The 20,354-nt window shown below is 42.5% G+C and overlaps 1 protein-coding gene across 3 annotated transcripts in view; it reads right to left on the reverse strand.

The window, feature by feature from the left end:
* LOC124045609 (zinc finger protein 704-like) overlaps nucleotides 1-20,354 on the reverse strand; it is a 117,177-nt gene that overhangs the window by 95,768 nt on the left and 1,055 nt on the right. For all 3 annotated transcript variants that reach the window (XM_046365021.1, XM_046365020.1, XM_046365019.1), the window contains exon 2: nucleotides 10,254-10,480. In XM_046365021.1, the coding sequence (XP_046220977.1) occupies nucleotides 10,254-10,480 (227 nt within the window). The remainder of the gene's footprint in view (nucleotides 1-10,253; nucleotides 10,481-20,354) is intronic.

Consider the following 20,354-nt stretch of genomic DNA (forward strand, 5'->3'; position numbering starts at 1 on the left):
TTGGTGTGCAGTGTTAAAAGTGTTAGTCGGACGGCTCTTTGGTGTGCGTGTTAAAAGTGTTAGTCGGACAGCTCTTTGGTGTGCAGGGTTAAAAGTGTTAGTCGAACAGCTCTTTGGTGTGCAAGTTAAAAGTGTTAGTCGGACAGCTCTTTGGTGTGCAGGGTTAAAAGTGTTAGTCGAACAGCTCTTTGGTGTGCAGTGTTAATAGTGTTAGTCGGACAGCTCTTTGGTGTGCGGTGTTAAAAGTGTTAGTCGGACAGCTCTTTGGTGTGCAGGGTTAAAAGTGTTAGTCGAACAGCTCTTTGGTGTGCAGTGTTAATAGTGTTAGTCGGACAGCTCTTTGGTGTGCGGTGTTAAAAGTGTTAGTCGGACAGCTCTTTGGTGTGCGGTGTTAAAAGTGTTAGTCGGACAGCTCTTTGGTGTGCGGTGTTAAAAGTGTTAGTCGGACAGCTCTTTGGTGTGCAGTGTTAAAAGTGTTAGTCGGACAGCTCTTTGGTGTGCAGTGTTAAAAGTATTAGTCGAACAGCTCTTTGGTGTGCAGTGTTAAAAGTATTAGTCGAACAGCTCTTTGGTGTGCAGTGTTAAAAGGATTAGTCGAACAGCTCTTTGGTGTGCAGTGTTAAAAGTATTAGTCGGACAGCTCTTTGGTGTGCAGTGTTAAAAGTGTTAGTCGGACGGCTCTTTGGTGTGCAGTGTTAAAAGTATTAGTCGAACAGCTCTTTGGTGTGCAGTGTTAAAAGTGTTAGTCGGACAGCTCTTTGGTGTGCAGTGTTAAAAGTGTTAGTCGAACAGCTCTTTGGTGTGCAGTGTTAAAAGTATTAGTCGGACAGCTCTTTGGTGTGCAGTGTTAAAAGTATTAGTCGAACAGCTCTTTGGTGTGCAGTGTTAAAAGGATTAGTCGAACAGCTCTTTGGTGTGCAGTGTTAAAAGTATTAGTCGGACAGCTCTTTGGTGTGCAGTGTTAAAAGTGTTAGTCGGACGGCTCTTTGGTGTGCAGTGTTAAAAGTATTAGTCGAACAGCTCTTTGGTGTGCAGTGTTAAAAGTGTTAGTCGGACAGCTCTTTGGTGTGCAGTGTTAAAAGTGTTAGTCGAACAGCTCTTTGGTGTGCAGTGTTAAAAGTATTAGTCGGACAGCTCTTTGGTGTGCAGTGTTAAAAGTATTAGTCGAACAGCTCTTTGGTGTGCAGTGTTAAAAGTGTTAGTCGGACAGCTCTTTGGTGTGCAGGGTTAAAAGTGTTAGTCGGACAGCTCTTTGGTGTGCAGTGTTAAAAGTGTTAGTCGGACGGCTCTTTGGTGTGCAGTGTTAAAAGTGTTAGTCGAACAGCTCTTTGGTGTGCAGGGTTAAAAGTGTTAGTCGAACAGCTCTTTGGTGTGCAGTGTTAAAAGTGTTAGTCGGACAGCTCTTTGGTGTGCAGGGTTATAAGTGTTAGTCGAACAGCTCTTTGGTGTGCAGTGTTAATAGTGTTAGTCGTACAGCTCTTTGGTGTGCAGTGTTAAAAGTGTTAGTCGGACGGCTCTTTGGTGTGCGTGTTAAAAGTGTTAGTCGGACAGCTCTTTGGTGTGCAGGGTTAAAAGTGTTAGTCGAACAGCTCTTTGGTGTGCAGTGTTAAAAGTGTTAGTCGGACAGCTCTTTGGTGTGCAGGGTTAAAAGTGTTAGTCGAACAGCTCTTTGGTGTGCAGTGTTAATAGTGTTAGTCGGACAGCTCTTTGGTGTGCGGTGTTAAAAGTGTTAGTCGGACAGCTCTTTGGTGTGCGGTGTTAAAAGTGTTAGTCAGACAGCTCTTTGGTGTGCAGTGTTAAAAGTGTTAGTCGGACGGCTCTTTGGTGTGCGTGTTAAAAGTGTTAGTCAGACAGCTCTCTTGACTCCCTGACCTCTTGTCTTTTGCAGCCTGACGTCTGGGGACTGCCATGACTTACCATGGTGAATAATGCAATGCACTAAGGGGGAGACACCGATTGGTGTGTGTGTAAGTAATACAGTGAGAGAGAGGGAGAGAGAGAGAGAGAGAGAGAGAGAGAGAGAGAGAGAGAGAGAGAGAGAGAGAGAGAGAGAGAGAGAGAGAGAGAGAGAGAGAGAGAGAGAGAGAGAAATGTCCTGTCCTCCATGGTGATTTAAGTGGCCAATGCCAGAGGGGGGATGGTGAGTTTGTCTGAACGCCTCATCTTCCATGGATTTGATCTGGCTTTAGTGTGACATCCTCGTGGTTGGAGGAGAGGAGGGCAAGGGGCACAGAGATAGAAAGAGATGGAGGAGAGGACAGCAAGGGGCAGAGATGGAAAGAGATGGAGGAGAGGACAGAAAGGGGCACAGAGATGGAAAGAGATGGAGGAGAGGACAGAAAGGGGCACAGATATGGAAAGAGATGGAGGAGAGGACAGCAGGGGGCACAGAGATAAAAAGAGATGGAGGAGAGGACAGAAAGGGGCCACATAGATAGAAAGAGATGGAGGAGAGGACAGCAAGGGGCACAGAGATAAAAAGAGATGGAGGAGAGGACAGCAAGGGGCACAGAGATAAAAAGAGATGGAGGAGAGGACAGAAAGGGGCCACATAGATAGAAAGAGATGGAGGAGAGGACAGCAAGGGGCACAGAGATAAAAAGAGATGGAGGAGAGGACAGAAAGGGGCCACATAGATAGAAAGAGATGGAGGAGAGGACAGCAAGGGGCACAGAGATAAAAAGAGATGGAGGAGAGGACAGAAAGGGGCCACATAGATAGAAAGAGATGGAGGAGAGGACAGCAAGGGGTACAAAGATGGAAAGAGATTGAGGAGAGGACAGAAAGGGGCACAGAGATAGAAAGAGAGTATTCACATCAATTCACTGTTGTGTATTATTTACACTGATGGAAATGGTCTCTACAGTATGCATGTAAGATGCTACTAGGGCATTTTAAATTATTTGAATGTTTGAGTACTCACATTAAATTATTATCAAGTACTCGCAAAATAAATTTAAATTGAGAACATCAGATGCATGTACATTTATGTTAATTAGCCTAACGCCAGCCATGACATTTTTTCAACTATTAACCAAGGTTTCCAATATCATACTTGAGTCAACAATGAAAAGAAGTGCAATTTGAAATGTATTTATTGAACATGATATATTAGGGGCGTAATGGTACATGTATTCGTACCGAACTGTTTGGTGAGGGGACCTCGGTACGGTCTGCACTGTGAACCCAAATGAATACACAAACAAATATTTTCCAATATGTGAACACCACGCCTATAGGTAATTCCTACACTGCCATGTATGCCATTGTCTCTTGGGTACATCTGAGCTGAAAAAAACATTGTGGGCTAATCCATTAAACTAACTAGAGCCGATGCACGCGTTGTAATCAAAATTCAAATCATAACTGGAGCATTTCAAATGATCCTTTTGTGAGGCGCAGCCGGGAACTAGTTCTGTACGATGGAGAGTGATGGGGTGGATAAACCAGGAGGATCCTGCATCACCGTTTCAATCTCCAGTTTGGGAACATTTTCTATTAACAGTAGTTTACAACGGCAATAGAAAGAGAGTTGTAGACAAAACTTTAACAGTATGTCGCCACTGATCAACGAGAATAGCCTGTGCAAGTGCCAACACCTCAAACATGTTGACATATTTACACCGACTTCATCCCAGCATTCCACCAACACCTCAAACATGTTGACATATTTACACCGACTTCATCCCAGCATTCCACCAACACCTCAAACATGTTGACATATTTACACCGACTTCATCCCAGCATTCCACCAACACCTCAAACATGTTGACATATTTACACCGACTTCATCCCAGCATTCCACCAACACCTCAAACATGTTGACATATTTACACCGACTTCATCCCAGCATTCTACCAACACCTCAAACATGTTGACATATTTACACCGACTTCATCCCAGCATTCCACCAACACCTCAAACATGTTGACATATTTACACCGACTTCATCCCAGCATTCCACCAACACCTCAAACATGTTGACATATTTACACCGACTTCATCCCAGCATTCCACCAACACCTCAAACATGTTGACATATTTACACCGACTTCATCCCAGCATTCCACCAACACTTCAAACATGTTGACATATTTACACCGACTTCATCCCAGCATTCCACCAACACCTCAAACATGTTGACATATTTACACCGACTTCATCCCAGCATTCCACCAACACCTCAAACATGTTGACATATTTACACCGACTTCATCCCAGCATTCCACCAACACCTCAAACATGTTGACATATTTACACCGACTTCATCCCAGCATTCCACCAACACCTCAAACATGTTGACATATTTACACCGACTTCATCCCAGCATTCCACCAACACCTCAAACATGTTGACATATTTACACCGACTTCATCCCAGCATTCCACCAACACCTCAAACATGTTGACATATTTACACCGACTTCATCCCAGCATTCCACCAACACCTCAAACATGTTGACATATTTACACCGACTTCATCCCAGCATTCCACCAACACCTCAAACATGTTGACATATTTACACCGACTTCTTCCCAGCATTCCACCAACACCTCAAACATGTTGACATATTGACACCGACTTCATCCCAGCATTCCACCAACACCTCAAACATGTTGACATATTTACACCGACTTCATCCCAGCATTCCACCAACACCTCAAACATGTTGACATATTTACACAGACTTCACCCCAGCATTCCACCAACACCTCAAACATGTTGACATATTTACACAGACTTCACCCCAGCATTCCACCAACACCTCAAACATGTTGACATATTTACACAGACTTCACCCCAGCATTCCACCGGTGCAAGACGGAAATATAAAAGAAACAAGAACACAACTTTGTCTCCCCTTTGCATTCAAGCAGCCCTGATTCTGATAGAGATAAAAATGACAGTACAGTATGCAGTACAGTATGCATTTCATGAGTGGCGCATGTAGCTTGTTGACGGCCAATCAAAAATCATCAAAGTAGCACTACAGTCATAGAACCTCAGTGTGTGGCAAAGAACGTTAGGAGGTTATATAATCAATGGAAGAACGTTAGGTTATATAATCAATGGAAGATGATGCAATTAAAGGTGCAATATGCAGAAATCTCTACGCCATTTCCTGGTTTCTAAAATTCGAATTAAAGGTGCAATATGCAGAAATCTTTACGCCATTTCCTGGTTTCTAAAATTCAAATAGTTTGCCTAATATCCGTTTATGTGACAAAACAAGCAGTACGTACCAAACTGTGGGTTTGGTGAACCGTTACATCCCTGGCATATATGTGCAAAATATCATGACTGTAGCTCAAATGGGACAGGAGATACACTACATGACCCAAAGTATTGGACACCTAATTCCAAAATGATGGGCATTAATATGGAGTTGGTCCACCCTTTACTGCTATAACAGCCTCAACTCTTCTGGGAAGGCTTTCCACTTGATGTTGAAACATTGCTGTGGGGACTTGCTTCCATTCAGCCACAAGCGAATTCTAATTTACCCCAAAGGTATTTGATGGGGTTCAGGTCAGGGATCTGTGCAGGCCAGTCAAGTTATTGGACCACAGAGGATCATTAGCTTCTTCAAAAAGGGAATTGTTTTAAATCGCTTAGCCTACAGTCAGAAGGGTCCGCAATTTTGGAAGCGGACGCGGCAAATACCACATAGATGATTGTTAAGTTGCTACTGTCAGTGAAAACCTGAGATACCCAGCCAGTCATTTCGTGATATTAGAAAATACAATCGCAGAAAAACTGTTCGGAAAGCAAATGGCTATTGATGTAAAGAGATGACAATGAAAAGACTCCAATCTATCTTTTACATATCAACATTTTATTGGCACCAGCGGGGAACATCTGCCATATCTCCAGTAAGCTTGCATATTCACTGTCTTTCTCATTGAGTCAGTGCCACTTTTGTTTGTTTTGGGACAATCATTTCCTACTCATATGGTATTGTGTCTCCCCTTTTCATAGGCCAATTATATGGATTAGACAATGTTGTTTTTATTGACCTGTTAGTCAGTGTCAGCGGAGGAGGCTACCTTGTAATTTCTGAAGTATTCAAAAAAATGTCCGTACCGGTAAGAAAATAAATCTATTTTCACCCCTGCCTACAACAAAATCACCAACTCAGTCCTGAAGTTGGATTTGGCTTGTTGCATTGAAAGGGACTGTTATTTTACTGATTTAATGCCAATTTCCACAATATGGAGAAATGGTTCTCTGTTTAAAGCCAGGAAAGATAGTGTACATTTTAGTGAAGTTCAATCTTGTCCATCTCTGCGTGGGCTGCAATTCTTCTGCGCGTTACTGTTCCAGGAACTGCATGCACACAGCTTAGAGAGAGATCATTGGTGAGGAGGCTATAAAACATATGCTGGGGTTAGAGTTGCAGTCTCTCTCTCTCAGGGCTGGATCGTTTTTCCTGGTCAGGTCACAAGGTCAGGGAAGCGCCAAGGCTCTAATCATGGCTAATAATATGGCTGGGTGGTAAATTGTAAAAAAAAGATTCTAGCAAAAGTCAACAACTTCGGTAGGGCAAGCCAAATAGATCTGACTATCCACTAGTTGCGAAAGTACAAACTGTGTGCGTAACCTGTGCTTCATCCAGCCTCCATAACCACCATGCTGTTGATTACCTCTGCCGATTATAGATGAAGACTGTCATGAAAAGAAATAACCGTCATAACCGTTGTTTTATCATTTGTATCTTTTTGTAGAATGAACAACTGACTTGGGACGACCGAGCATTCGTGTGGTTGAGTTCATTTACCCGGTAATATGGACTCTTTACAACATGATGAAACTTTGTTACTTCTTGCTGTAAAAAAACAAGCTGTTGTAACAAAAGAGTCCTTGGTTGCCTAGGCAATGCCCCCCTTCCAGCAGCAGCAGCACATGCAGTCAGGGGTGGAGGAGAGGAGAAAACGTGCGTATTTTGGCAGACCAATAACCGGCATCCAAAATTCCATGACCGTCATGGTCCTAGTGGCAATCTGTCACAGCATTGACATAGATAAACTAGGGGCACTATTTCCATTCACTTCAACAACTGCATCAGAGTCAATACCTGCAGGAGCAGAGATAAGAAAACATTTTCACAACGAACCAGCCAAAAAGCTGGCCCAACCATTCCACTGGACCTCTTTTTGTTCATTCACACGTTCTTTAGATATTTATCAGCTGTATCTGTGTGTGTGTGTTTGTGTGCACCTCCTGTGTCCTTCCTCTCCTCTGTGCAGAGAGGCTTGTTTTAGCTTGTTTGCAGGACACAGTAACCCAGCGATACAACCATGAACTGAACTGAACACTTTACACAACTGTGTTCGACACACGGCCCTAGCAGAAAACCCCAACTGTGACAGCTGGTAGGGGAGGTGGCAGAGGAGAAACCAGGCCAATTCCCCACTACACTATGAAAACACACACATAGAGAGATAGAGCTTCCATCCCCCATATAGACAGCTTCTCCAAACTATCAATGGTTCTAAAACATTTTGAATAAAAACGCTCTGCCTGCAGCCGTTCCCAGACCTCATCTGTTGTGTAGCAGTGTTATCTAGCAGAGCGCTGACGGGTCATGTCCCTGGACAGACACAGCTCTCTCTCTCTCTCTCTCTGACTGCTGCCTGTGTGTGTGTGTGTGTGTGTGTGTGTGTGTGTGTGTGTGTGTGTGTGTGTGTGTGTGTGTGTGTGTGTGTGTGTGTGTGTGTGTGTGTGTGTGTGTGTGTGTGTGTGTGTGTGTGTGTGTGTGTGTGTGTGTGTGTGTGTGTGTGTGTGTGTGTGTGTGTGTGTGCGTGTGTGTGTCAGCAACAGGGAAAACAGCCTTGAGCCCCTCTCGCTCTGCTAGTGCAAACTGCAGAGAGAAAAACATGTCAACATACACACACTGGTCTGTCTAGCCACTCAGACTGCACTGGTCTGTCTAGCCACTCAGACTGCACTGGTCTGTCTAGCCACTCAGACTGCACTGGTCTGTCTAGCCACTCAGACTGCACTGGTCTGTCTAGCCACTCAGACTGCACTGGTCTGTCTAGCCACTCAGACTGCACTGGTCTGTCTAGCCACTCAGACTGCACTGGTCTGTCTAGCCACTCAGACTGCACTGGTCTGTCTAGCCACTCAGACTGCACTGGTCTGTCTAGCCACTCAGACTGCACTGGTCTGTCTAGCCACTCAGACTGCACTGGTCTGTCTAGCCACTCAGACTGCACTGGTCTGTCTAGCCACTCAGACTGCACTGGTCTGTCTAGCCACTCAGAGTGCACTGGTCTGTCTAGCCACTCAGAGTGCACTGGTCTGTCTAGCCACTCAGACTGCACTGGTCTGTCTAGCCACTCAGAGTGCACTGGTCTGTCTAGACACTCAGAGTGCACTGGTCTGTCTAGCCATTCAGAGTGCACTGGTCTGTCTAGCCACTCAGAGTGCACTGGTCTGTCTAGCCACTCAGAGTGCACTGGTCTGTCTAGCCACTCAGAGTGCACTGGTCTGTTTAGCCACTCAGAGTGCACTGGTCTATTTAGCCACTCAGAGTGCTAGAGTGGGAGTCTGGGCTGCATCATGTTATCTCCCCACTCCTGCTCCACTTAGCCTGCACTGGGAGTCTGGGCTGCATCATGTTATCTCCCCACTCCTGCTCCACTTAGCCTGCACTGGGAGTCTGGGCTGCATCATGTTATCTCCCCACTCCTGCTCCACTTAGCCTGCACTGGGAGTCTGGGCTGCATCATGTTATCTCCCCACTCCTGCTCCACTTAGCCTGCACTGGGAGTCTGGGCTGCATCATGTTATCTCCTCACTTCTGCTCCACTTAGCCTGCACTGGGAGTCTGGGCTGCATCATGTTATCTCCTCACTCCTGCTCCACTTAGCCTGCACCGGGAGTCTGAGCTACATTAGCTTCCCAGTCCCCACTCCTGCTCCACTTAGCCTGCACTGGGAGTCTGGGCTGCATCATGTTATCTCCTCACTCCTGTTCCACTTAGCCTGCACTGGGATTCTGAGCTACATTAGCTTCCCAGTCCCCACTCCTGCTCCACTTAGCCTGCACTGGGAGTCTGGGCTGCATCATGTTATCTCCTCACTCACGCGGCACAGAAGTTAACACACCTGAATAATACGACCCAGCATGTAGAAATGTTGAAACTGTTAATTACTGTTCACAAAACAATGTCCATACAGGCTAGACACTTTTACAATGCAAGACGATACCGGTAGCTTCCAGCTTTAATTGTAGGCTAACTTTCCTTGCTAGCTTACAGCTGAATTCACAATCCTACTACTTTGTTTGTGATAATATGCAAACCATAACACAAAATATGCTAATTTAAAAGCTGGCAGGCACCAAAAATGTTACTAATTCACATTGTCTCCCATGCCACCAAAACAACATTCACTTCTTCGTCTTCCTTTACCTCACGTCTGGTTTCGACTAGATTCCCGAGTCACAAAGTCAGATTCCACAGCCACATTCTGCCTTGCAAATTAAGCAAATAATGTCATTCATTTCTTAAAGAGACAGTGCACACTATTCGAAAAGAACAGATTGCTTCTTCCATGCAAATGTTGTTAATAACTACAATAAAAGAATACAGTATGTTCTCTTAGCAGTTTCCAATAAAAGAATACAGTATGTTCTCTGAGCAGTTTCCAATAAAAGAATACAGTATGTTCTCTGAGCAGTTTCCAATAAAATAATACAGAATGTTCTCTGAGCAGTTTCCAATAATAGAATGCAGTATGTTCTCTGAGCAGTTTCCAATAAAAGAATACAGTATGTTCTCTGAGCAGTTTCCAATAAAAGAATGCAGTATGTTCTCTGAGCAGTTTCCAATAAAAGAATGCAGTATGTTCTCTGAGCAGTTTCCAATAAAAGAATACAGTATGTTCTCTGAGCAGTTTCCAATAAAAGAATACAGTATGTTCTCTGAGCAGTTTCCAATAAAAGAATACAGTATGTTCTCTGAGCAGTTTCCAATAAAAGAATACAGAATGTTCTCTGAGCAGTTTCCAATAAAATAATACAGTATGTTCTCTGAGCAGTTTCCAATAAAATAAGTCCTAAAGTTATCTGTCTGGATCAAGTGTCATTTTGTGACTTTGGCTAATATATTTTTTTTTGTGGTATTGTTTTGGTAATAAGTATCGTGATGGTATTGAGTATTGTAATACTAAACCTGGTATCGGTATCGAATGAAAAACGCTGGTATTGTGACAACACTACTATGTTATTAGCCATGTGGTCCCTACCTGCGTCGGGGGACAGGTATGTGGGAGGAGGGGTGGGGATTTCTCTCCTCAGGTGGCACTTGATGTCCGGTTTCCTGGAAACCGTCGGGCACCAGCGGATTCCTCGCTTTCGAGTGCATGTGTCTGTCCGGCTTCTGCCCGTTCAGGATCAGGCAGTGAGTGGGACTGTCGTTAGTAAGGACCCCAGTCAGACCACTGTTCCTCTCTGCCTCGCCACCACAACCCATCTGAAGGATGAAGAACAGTACACACACAGCTGAGAAATGGTTGCAGTCTCAGAACTGTTATGTTGGTGCTTTTTAGTCCACATTTTATATTTATTTATTTTTATTTCACCTTTATTTAACCAGGTAGGCCAGTTGAGAACAAGTTCTCATTTACAACTGTGACCTGGCCAAGATAAAGCAAAGCAGTGCGACAAAAACAACACAGAGTTACACATAAACAAACATACAGTCAATAACACAATAGAAAGATCTATGTAGTGTTTGAAAATGTAGAAGATTAGGGAGGTAATGCAATAAATAGGCCATGGAGGCAAAATAATTACAATTTAGCATTAACACTGGAGTGATAGATGTGCAGATGATGATGTGCAAGTAGAGAATAGAGATACTGGGGTGCAAAAGAGCAATAGGATAAATAACAATATGGGGATGAGGTAGTTAGTCGGGGGTGCTATTTACAGATTGGCTGTGTACAGGTACAGTGATCGTAAGCTGCTCTGACAGCTGATGCTTAAAGTTAGAGAGGGTGATAATTCTCCAGCTTCAGTCATTTTTGCATTTCTTTCTAGTCATTGGCAGCAGAGAACTGGAAGAAAGGCGGAGTTGGCTTTGGGGATGACCAGTGAAAAATACCTGCCGGAGCGCGTGCTAAGGGGTGGGGCTGCTATGGTGACCAGTGAGCTGAGATAAGCTGGGGCTTTACCTAGCAAAGACTTGTAGATGACCTGTAGCCAGTGGGTTTGTAGCAAGGGCCAGCCAACGAGAGCATACAGGTCACAATGGTGGGTAGTATATGGGGCTTTGGTGACAAAACAGATGGCACTGTGATAGACTACATCCAGTTTGCTGAGTAGAGTGTTGGAGGCTATTTTGTAAATGTCATCGCCGAAGTCAAGGATCGGTAGGATAGTCAGTTTTATGATGGTATGTTTGGCAGCATGAGTGAAGGAGGCTTTGTTGCGAAATAGGAAGCCGATTCTAGATTTAATTTTGGATTGGAGATGAAGAGTCTGGAAGGAGAGTTTACAGTCTAACCAGACACCTATGTATTTGTAACTGTCCACATATTCTAAGTCAGAACCGTCCAGAGTTGTGATGCTAGTCAGGCGGGCAGGTGCGGCAGCAATCGGTTGAAGAGCATGCATTTAGTTTTAAAAGCATTTAAAAGCAGTTGGAGGCCACAGAAGGAGTGTTATATGGCATTGAAGCTCATCTGGAGGTTAGCTAACACAGTGTCCAAAGAAGGGCCAGATGTATACAGAATGGTGTCGTCTGCATAGAGGTGGATCAGACAATCACCAGCAGCAAGAGCAAAATCATTGATATATACATAGAAAAGAGTCAGCCAGAGAATTGAACCCTGTGGCAGCCCTATAGAGACTATCGATGGTGACAGTGTTTCCTCGCCTCAGTGCAGTGGGCAGCTTGGAGGAGGTGCACTTATTCTCCATGGACTATACAGTGTCCCAAAACTTTTTGGAATTACTGCTACATGATGCAAATTTCTGTTTGAAAAATCCAGTCTTAGCTTTCCTAACTGACTATGTATTTTGGTTCCTGACTTCCCTGAAAAGTTGCATATCGCGGTGACTATTCGATGCTAATGCAGGACGCCACAGGATGTTTTTGTGCTGGTCAAGGGCAGTCAAGTCTGGGGTGAACCAAGGGCTATATCTGTTCTTAGTTCTACATTTTTTTGAATGGGGCATGCTTATTTAAGATGGTGAGGAAAGCACTTTAAAGAACAACCAGGCATCCTCTATTGACTGGATGAGGTCAATATCCTTCCAGGATACCCGGGTGAGGTCGGTTAGAAAGGCCAGCTCGCTGAAGTATTTTAGGGAGCGTTTGACAGTGACAGTTAAGGACACAGGCAATGAGGCAGTGATCACTGAGATCCTGGTTAAAGACAGCAGAGGTGTGTACCTGGTAGGTTACCTGGAGTACAGTGGAAGTAAACCTAGGCATTGAGTGACGATGAGAGGTTCTCTCTCTAGAGGCACCAGTTAAGCCAGATGAGGTCACCGCATGTGTGGGGGCTAAGGCATATTGGGCAGGGCTGGGGGGTCTACAGTGAAATAAGGCAATAATTACTAAGCAAAACAGCAATAGACAGGGCATATTGACATTAGGGAAAGGCATGTGTAGCAGAGTGATCATAGGGTCCAATGAGTAGCAATAGGTGAGTCAGGGAGATGATTCAGTAGTTGCTACTACGCTAGTTGAGCTGGAGACAGGGCGATTCAGACAGCTAGCGGGCCAGGGCTAGCAGATGGGCCTTCGGCGATGTCGCAACAGAAGAGCCTGTTGGATCCACCTCAGATGATTACGTCGGCAGACCAGTCGTGATGGATCGGCGGGGCTCCGTGTCGGCAGTAAAAGGTCTAGGCCATTTGGCAAAAGAGGTATTGTAGCACAAGAATTAGCTGGTGGACTTTTTCGGTTAGCCGGGAGATGGGCCTAGCTCGAGGCTAGCTCAAGGCTAACTGGTGCTTGCTACCGGACAGAGACGTTAGTCAGGAGTAGTCACTCGGACAGCCACTAGCTAGGTGCGATGATCTGGTGTAAAGGTTCAGAGCTTGTGGTAGGAATCCGGAGACATGGTAGAGTCCGATATGCTCTGGGTTGATATCGCGCTGTGCAGACTGGCAGGTATTGACTGAGCTGGGGCTGGCTGGTGTCCCAGTTAACGGTGAAGAGTCAGTGGCAAACTGACTACTAGCTAGTAGCTAGTTAGCTGGCTAGCTTCTGATTGGGGTTCCGGTTCTAAAGTATAGAAATAGCAGATCTGTACCACATTGGGTGAGGTGGGTTGCAGGAGAGTATATTCAGTCCGTAGATGGGAAGTGAGATTAAAATATATACAAAATATTTACGAGAAAAAAAACAAGGAAAACGATACGGGACAAGACAAAACACACGTCCGACTGCTACGCCATCTTGGAGAATGGGCCTGACAGTTTAAGGCCCAATCTACCTCTTTATTTTAGCTAAATTTTTGGGGAAAGAGACGTTGTTGAGAGATTTTGTGTTCAAAGAAATAGAAGCTGTCTGTTACACTAAATCTGTCCAACAATTAGGAGGCACTGACAACTAGAATATATAACCTATTGTTTAAAGTATGGTTCCCCAACTAGCGGCCACAGGTGATTTAATTTGGCCCCTCAAGTTGTCTGAGCAAAAATGTATAATTAATGACCAACTTCCTGTAGCATTCACAAATAATAACCAAAGACTTGTAGCATTCACTAATAATGACCAACATCTTGTAGCTTTCACTAATACTGACCAACGTCTTGTAGCATTCACTAATAATGACCAACTTCTTGTATCATTCACTAATAATGACCAAATCTTGTAGCATTCACTAATAATGACCAACTTCTTGCAGCAGGCATCACATAATGACCAACTTCTTGCAGCATTCACTAATAATCACTGTCTTGTAGCATTCACTACTAATGACCAATGTGATGTAGCATTCACTAATAATGACCAACTTCTTGCAGCGTTCACTAATAATGACCAACTTCTTATAGCATTCAATAATAATAACCAACTTCTTGCAGCGTTCACTAATAATGACCAACGTCTTGTAGCATTCACTAATAATGACCAACTTCTTGCAGTATTCACTAATAATCAGCGTCTTGTAGAATTCAATAATAATGACCAACTTCTTGCAGCATTCACTAATAATGAGCATCTTCTTGCAGCATTTACTAATAATGACCAATTTCTTGTAGCATTCACTAATAATGACAAACTTCTTGCAGCAGGCATTATATAATGACCAACTTCTTGTAGCATTCACTATTAATGACCAACTTCTTGTAGCATTCACTAATAATGACCAACTTTTTGTAGCATTCACTAATAATGACCAACTTTTTGCAGCAGGCATTATATTATGACCAACTTCTTGTAGCATTCGCTAATAATGACCAACTTATTGTATCATTCACTAATAATGACCAACTTTTTGCAGCATTCACTAATAATGACCAAAGTGATGTAGCATTCACTAATAATGACCAATGTCTTGTAGCATTCACTAATAATGACCAATGTCTTGTAGCATTCACTAATAATGACCAACATCTTGTAGCATTCACTAATAATGACCAACATCTTGTAGCATTTGCTAATAATGACCAACTTCTTGTAGCATTCACTAATAATGACCAACTTCTTGTAGCATTCACTAATAATGACCAACTTCTTGTAGCATTCACTAATAATGACCAATTTCTTGTAGCATTCACTAATAATGACCAACTTCTTGCAGCATTCACTAATAATGACCAACTTCTTGCAGCATTCACTAATAATGACCAACGTCTTGTAGCATTCACTAATAATGACCAACTTCTTGCAGCAGGCATTATATTATGACCAACTTCTTGTAGCATTCGCTAATAATGACCAACTTCTTGTAGCATTCACTAATAATGACCAACTTTTTGCAGCATTCACTAATAATGACCAACTTTTTGCAGCATTCACTAGTAATGACCAACTTTTTGCAGCATTCACTAATAATGACCAAAGTCTTGTAGCATTCACTAATAATGACCAATGTCTTGTAGCATTCACTAATAATGACCAATGTCTTGTAGCATTCACTAATAATGACCAACATCTTGTAGCATTCACTAATAATGACCAACATCTTGTAGCATTTGCTAATAATGACCAACTTCTTGTAGCATTCACTAATAATGACCAACTTCTTGTAGCATTCACTAATAATGACCAACTTCTTGTAGCATTCACTAATAATGACCAATTTCTTGTAGCATTCACTAATAATGACCAACGTTTTGTAGCATTCACTAATGATGACCAACTTCTTGCAGCATTCACTAATAATGACCAACGTCTTGCAGCATTCACTAATAATGACCAACTTCTTGCAGCATTCACTAATAATGACCAACTTCTTGCAGCAGGCATTATATAATGACCAACTTCTTGCAGCATTCACTAATAATGACAAACTTCCTGTTGCATTCACTAATAATGTCCAACTTCTTTCAGCATTCACTAACAATGACCAACTTCTTTCAGCATACACTAATAATGACCAACATCTTATAGCGTTCACTAATAATGACCGTCTTGTAGCGTTCACTAATAATGACCAACAAGCAGGCATTAATATAAAATTAACACAGGTCTCATAAACAATCTCTCAAGCACAAGCCCACATGCTAGTCAGTAGCCAGCTAATCTTTATAATTAAAGTCTAGCCAACTTGGATCTATTTGCTAGCTAACAAGATACAACAGTTGAATTGTTATGAACACACCCTTCTGACCGTCTCTGACAGTATGCTAGCTTGTCCACGTTGTTCAGATGTTGAACTCAAGTGGCCTACCTTATTTATCATAATGAGAACTAGTTGTTAATTCCTTACATAATATTATTTTATGCTCATTACACATTTATAAAACACAGACTAGACAGCCAGCATAACAGTCTGTGGCTAAAATGCTTCTAGCGGTACCCGTGCGCGACAGAAACTGAGCATGAATTTTGCAGAATCAATGTTCCTTGATACTCCAGTTTTAATAGGGTCTGCTCTTTGCGCAATTTGAGGAGTTGAGACATATAAAGGGTATTGTTAGAAAAGTTAGGTTCCCATCTATTAAAGTAAAATATTGTCTAAATGTGTTTCAGTGTCCATATGACCGATTCTGTTGGATCAAACCTCAAATGCAAATAACGATTTGAAACCGCTTGTTGTCAGAGAGGAAGAAATTATCTTTCATCTTTGTTGTTGCGAGTGGCGGGAGGGGGAGGAGCTTGTGAGTGGCAGGAAGGAGGAGGAGCTGGGTGTGTGCTATCCGGGATCCTTGGGACATCCCTACCCTAACCTTAACCCCTAGCCTTACCCTAACCTTAACCCCTACCCTTACACTAATCCCTAACCTTACCTTAACCCCTATCCTTACCTCAAACCCTACCCTTACCTTAAATCCTACCCTTACCCTAACATTAACCTCAATCCTTACAGTTACCTAACCTTCCCTGACCCCTACCCTTACTCTAACCTTAACGCCTACTCTTACCCTAACCTTAAAGCCTACTCTTAGTCTAACCTTAACGCCTACTCTTACCCTAACCTTAACGCCTACTCTTACCCTAACCTTAACGCCTACACTGAACCATAACCCTTACCCTACCCCCTACCCTAAACCCTCAACTTAACCCCGACTCCTACCCTTACCTTACCCTAACCTTAACCATAAGCCATGCCCTTACCTTAACCCCTACCCTAACCCTAACTCCTACCCTTACCCTAAACCCTAACCTTAACCCCTACTCTAATCTTAACCCCTACCCTAACCTTAACCATAACCCTTACCTAACCCTAACTCTAACCCCTACCCTTACCCTAACCTTAACCCTTACCCTAACCTTAACACCTACCCTACCCTAAACCCTAACCTCAACCCTAAACTTAACACCTACCCTAACCTTAACCATTATCCTAACCTTAACAGCTACCCTACCCTAAACCCTAACCTCAACCCTAACCTTAACACCTGCCCTAACCTTAACCATTATCCTAACCTTAACACCTACCCTAACCTTAACACCTACCCTAACCTTAACCATTATCCTAACCTTAACACCTACCCTACCCTAAACCCTAACCTTAACCCTAACCTTAACACCTACCCTAACCTTAACCATTATCCTAACCTTAACACCTACCCTACCCTAAACCCTAACCTTAACCCTAACCTTAACACCTACCCTAACCTTAACCATTATCCTAACCTTAACACCTACCCTACCCTAAACCCTAACCTCAACCCTAACCTTAACACCTACCCTAACCTTAACCAGTATCCTAACCTTAACACCTACCCTAACGTTAACCATTATCCTAACCTTAACACCTACCCTAACCTTAACCATTATCCTAACCTTAACACCTACCCTACCCTAAACCCTAACCTCAACCCTAACCTTAACACCTACCCTAACCTTAACCATTATCCTAACCTTAACACCTACCCTAACCTTAACCATTATCCTAACCTTAACACCTACCCTAACCTTAACCATTATCCTAACCTTAACACCTACCCTAACCTTAACCCTAACCTTAACACCTACCCTAACCTTAACCATTATCCCTACCCTAACCTTAACCATTATCCTAAACTTAACACCTACCCTAACCTTAACCATTATCCCTACCCTTACCTTTTTACCTGAAACAGGAGGTAAAAATACATAACATTGGTTCACAATATCAACACTCAGTGAGTACTGCCCCTATATATAGGAGGTATTCATTTTTACTAATATAATTTCTTTGCTCACCAAATATTTTCAAGTTTTAAGTTGTATTGTCAAATGCACAGTAATGGTGAAATTGTAGTGTAGATAATGGGGGGAGGGGCAGTAGACGGGCTGTCCGAGGGGTGAACAGTAGACGGGCCGTCTGAGGGGTCCTCCGCATTTCCTGCAATTCTACACAGTTTGACTTATTATGCCTCTCTTAAGGGGTATTTTAAGGGGTATTTTGAGGGGTATATGGAGGGGTAAAACACAGTATAAGTGGAAGGATAAGTAGAAGCACCCCAACCACCCAAGAAATATATTTTTGGGAAAACAGCTAACTTTCTGCATTTTGACACATTTTGACATGGAGCAGAGATTTTATTTAAAGTGTTAGGATAAATGGAAGGCCCCCAACCACCCAATAAATATATTTAGGGGAAAACAGCTAATTTTCTAGAATTCTACACATTTTGCCATTGGGTAGAGAGGAAAGATCATTTGCTCTACTACCAACTTTTTTTCAGCTCTACCGATAGTTTTGCAACAACAACTGTTTCGTTAAAAATAGCAAATGTGCCTCCGCTAGTCTTGGAACGTACATTCTAACCAACATCTGGCAGATACAGTGTGAGAAGCTGTGCTGGTAGGCTAGTCTCCATGGTGAGATTCTTATGGATAGCAGTGAGAACATTTTTATTTGTCAAACGGCAGTCAAGCATCGATCATCATGCCACCAAAATAAGACTGTGAAGTTCATCATAACTTATTTCATTATTCTGTAGCCTAATAAACTGCATGGTTTCCCGAGTGATATTGGGAGGAGCACACACCATACCATCGCGTGACTCCAAGTTTACTTTGATATCATGGTTATTATATAAATAGTTGCACATCAAGGCCTTTCCAACACCCTTTCTCACATAATACATTTTACCGACACAACAAGATCCCATCATGTTGAACTAATAAATTATCTGTCAGCATCTCAAAAGTTGTACCGAAACGACCTGTTTCCTTCACAGCTGTCGTGATTTTTTTCTATACGGTATGACTTTACTCGCATTAAAACTGTGGATGGAAACGTAGTTAGTGTAATTAAATATACTGTGCTTAATGCTCTAGCTTAGCTAATGAACTACCTATGTTGGTTGAGCTGTGCATGACCAGAATGACACATCGATGCACCACTAAAGGCACACCCCATTTCTGTTGGAAAATTGAGAAGGAGGAGGAGTTGGACAGTTCTTCGTGTCCTAACGACCGTTAAAGCTCATTTCCTACAATTCTACACATTTTTTCCATTGCTTAAGACTTACTCATACAGTATGCTATCTGGGGAACCGCCGAACTCCAAGGGGCCCCCAACCAACAAAGAAATGTAATGATGTTTTAGATTTGAAAGAATTGAGCCTATTGGGGGGGGAGAATCGACCTGTTGTTAATTTTGGGACATACATGTCCCCCCGTCCCCCATGGCAATTTCACCTAAGATGCACAGGATACAGCAGGTGTAAAACACTACAGTGAAATGCTTATATGAAATGATTATAACAGTGACCGCAGTAATTTGACTGACCTAATCATGTCCAAATCATCTAAAAGTATCTCAAATTGATCCTGAAGCTCAAAAATGCAACAAGAAAATTCTAATATCTGTCCCATGACTTGAATGGAATTTGTGCCACAAACGCAAAAAAAACTTTTGCATGTGGAAACAGTGCCAGGGACACTAAACCAAAGCATAGATTGCTGTCATATCTTGTCAAAAGACTGCTTACAGGGTAAGGAAACCAATAAGTTATTTTGTAATTCTGTTGAACAGTCCCTTCACGGAGCACATTAACCCCGTGTAATCCTCCCGCTCACACGCCATCTGACAACACTTTGACAATAGGCTATAATACCAAACAAAGTGATAGCATGTAGGATGGCTAAACAAAAATGACGGTTTCTCAAAAAACGTTTAGGGATATGACATCCCCTAGAAATTCACTGGTAGGACATTGTCCACTCTCTAATTTCTATATGGGGGTGTGTTGATGTCTTGGGACAATACAACATATCTGACATGCATTGTTGTTTTAAATAATAATAATAATATCAAGCAACACTTGTAGATAGTTTTATTCACTTCAAAGCAGGGTCTTGGTCAATGATGTATATAAACCGTGGATTTCTAATGCTATATGTTGGACTTTAAGAGGTGTTGAAGCCACCGGTCGGCCATATTGGCATTTCCCAGTAGGAGCAGTCCTCCATAGGATTTAATGCAATTCTACAGTATTTCAATTCAATGTTTCAAGAAGAAAATGACAGGTATTTATGTTTTTTTTTGTAGTGGGGACAGTAACATTTGTAAGATCTAAAAATTATACTTTAAGGAAAATGTTTTTATATATTTTTCATATATACATTAAGGCTTCTGTAATATAATAAATATGGCAAAAATAATGTAGATATGAATAAATGCAATTCTATAGCTTCCAAATATTTGTTACAATTGTGGGGTATGAAAATGTATGTACTCTACTGTAAGTCGCTCTGGTTAAGAGCATCTGCTAAACGATTGAAA

This window comes from Oncorhynchus gorbuscha, linkage group LG10 (assembly GCF_021184085.1).
Source record: "Oncorhynchus gorbuscha isolate QuinsamMale2020 ecotype Even-year linkage group LG10, OgorEven_v1.0, whole genome shotgun sequence".
Taxonomy (NCBI): Eukaryota; Metazoa; Chordata; class Actinopteri; order Salmoniformes; family Salmonidae; genus Oncorhynchus; species Oncorhynchus gorbuscha.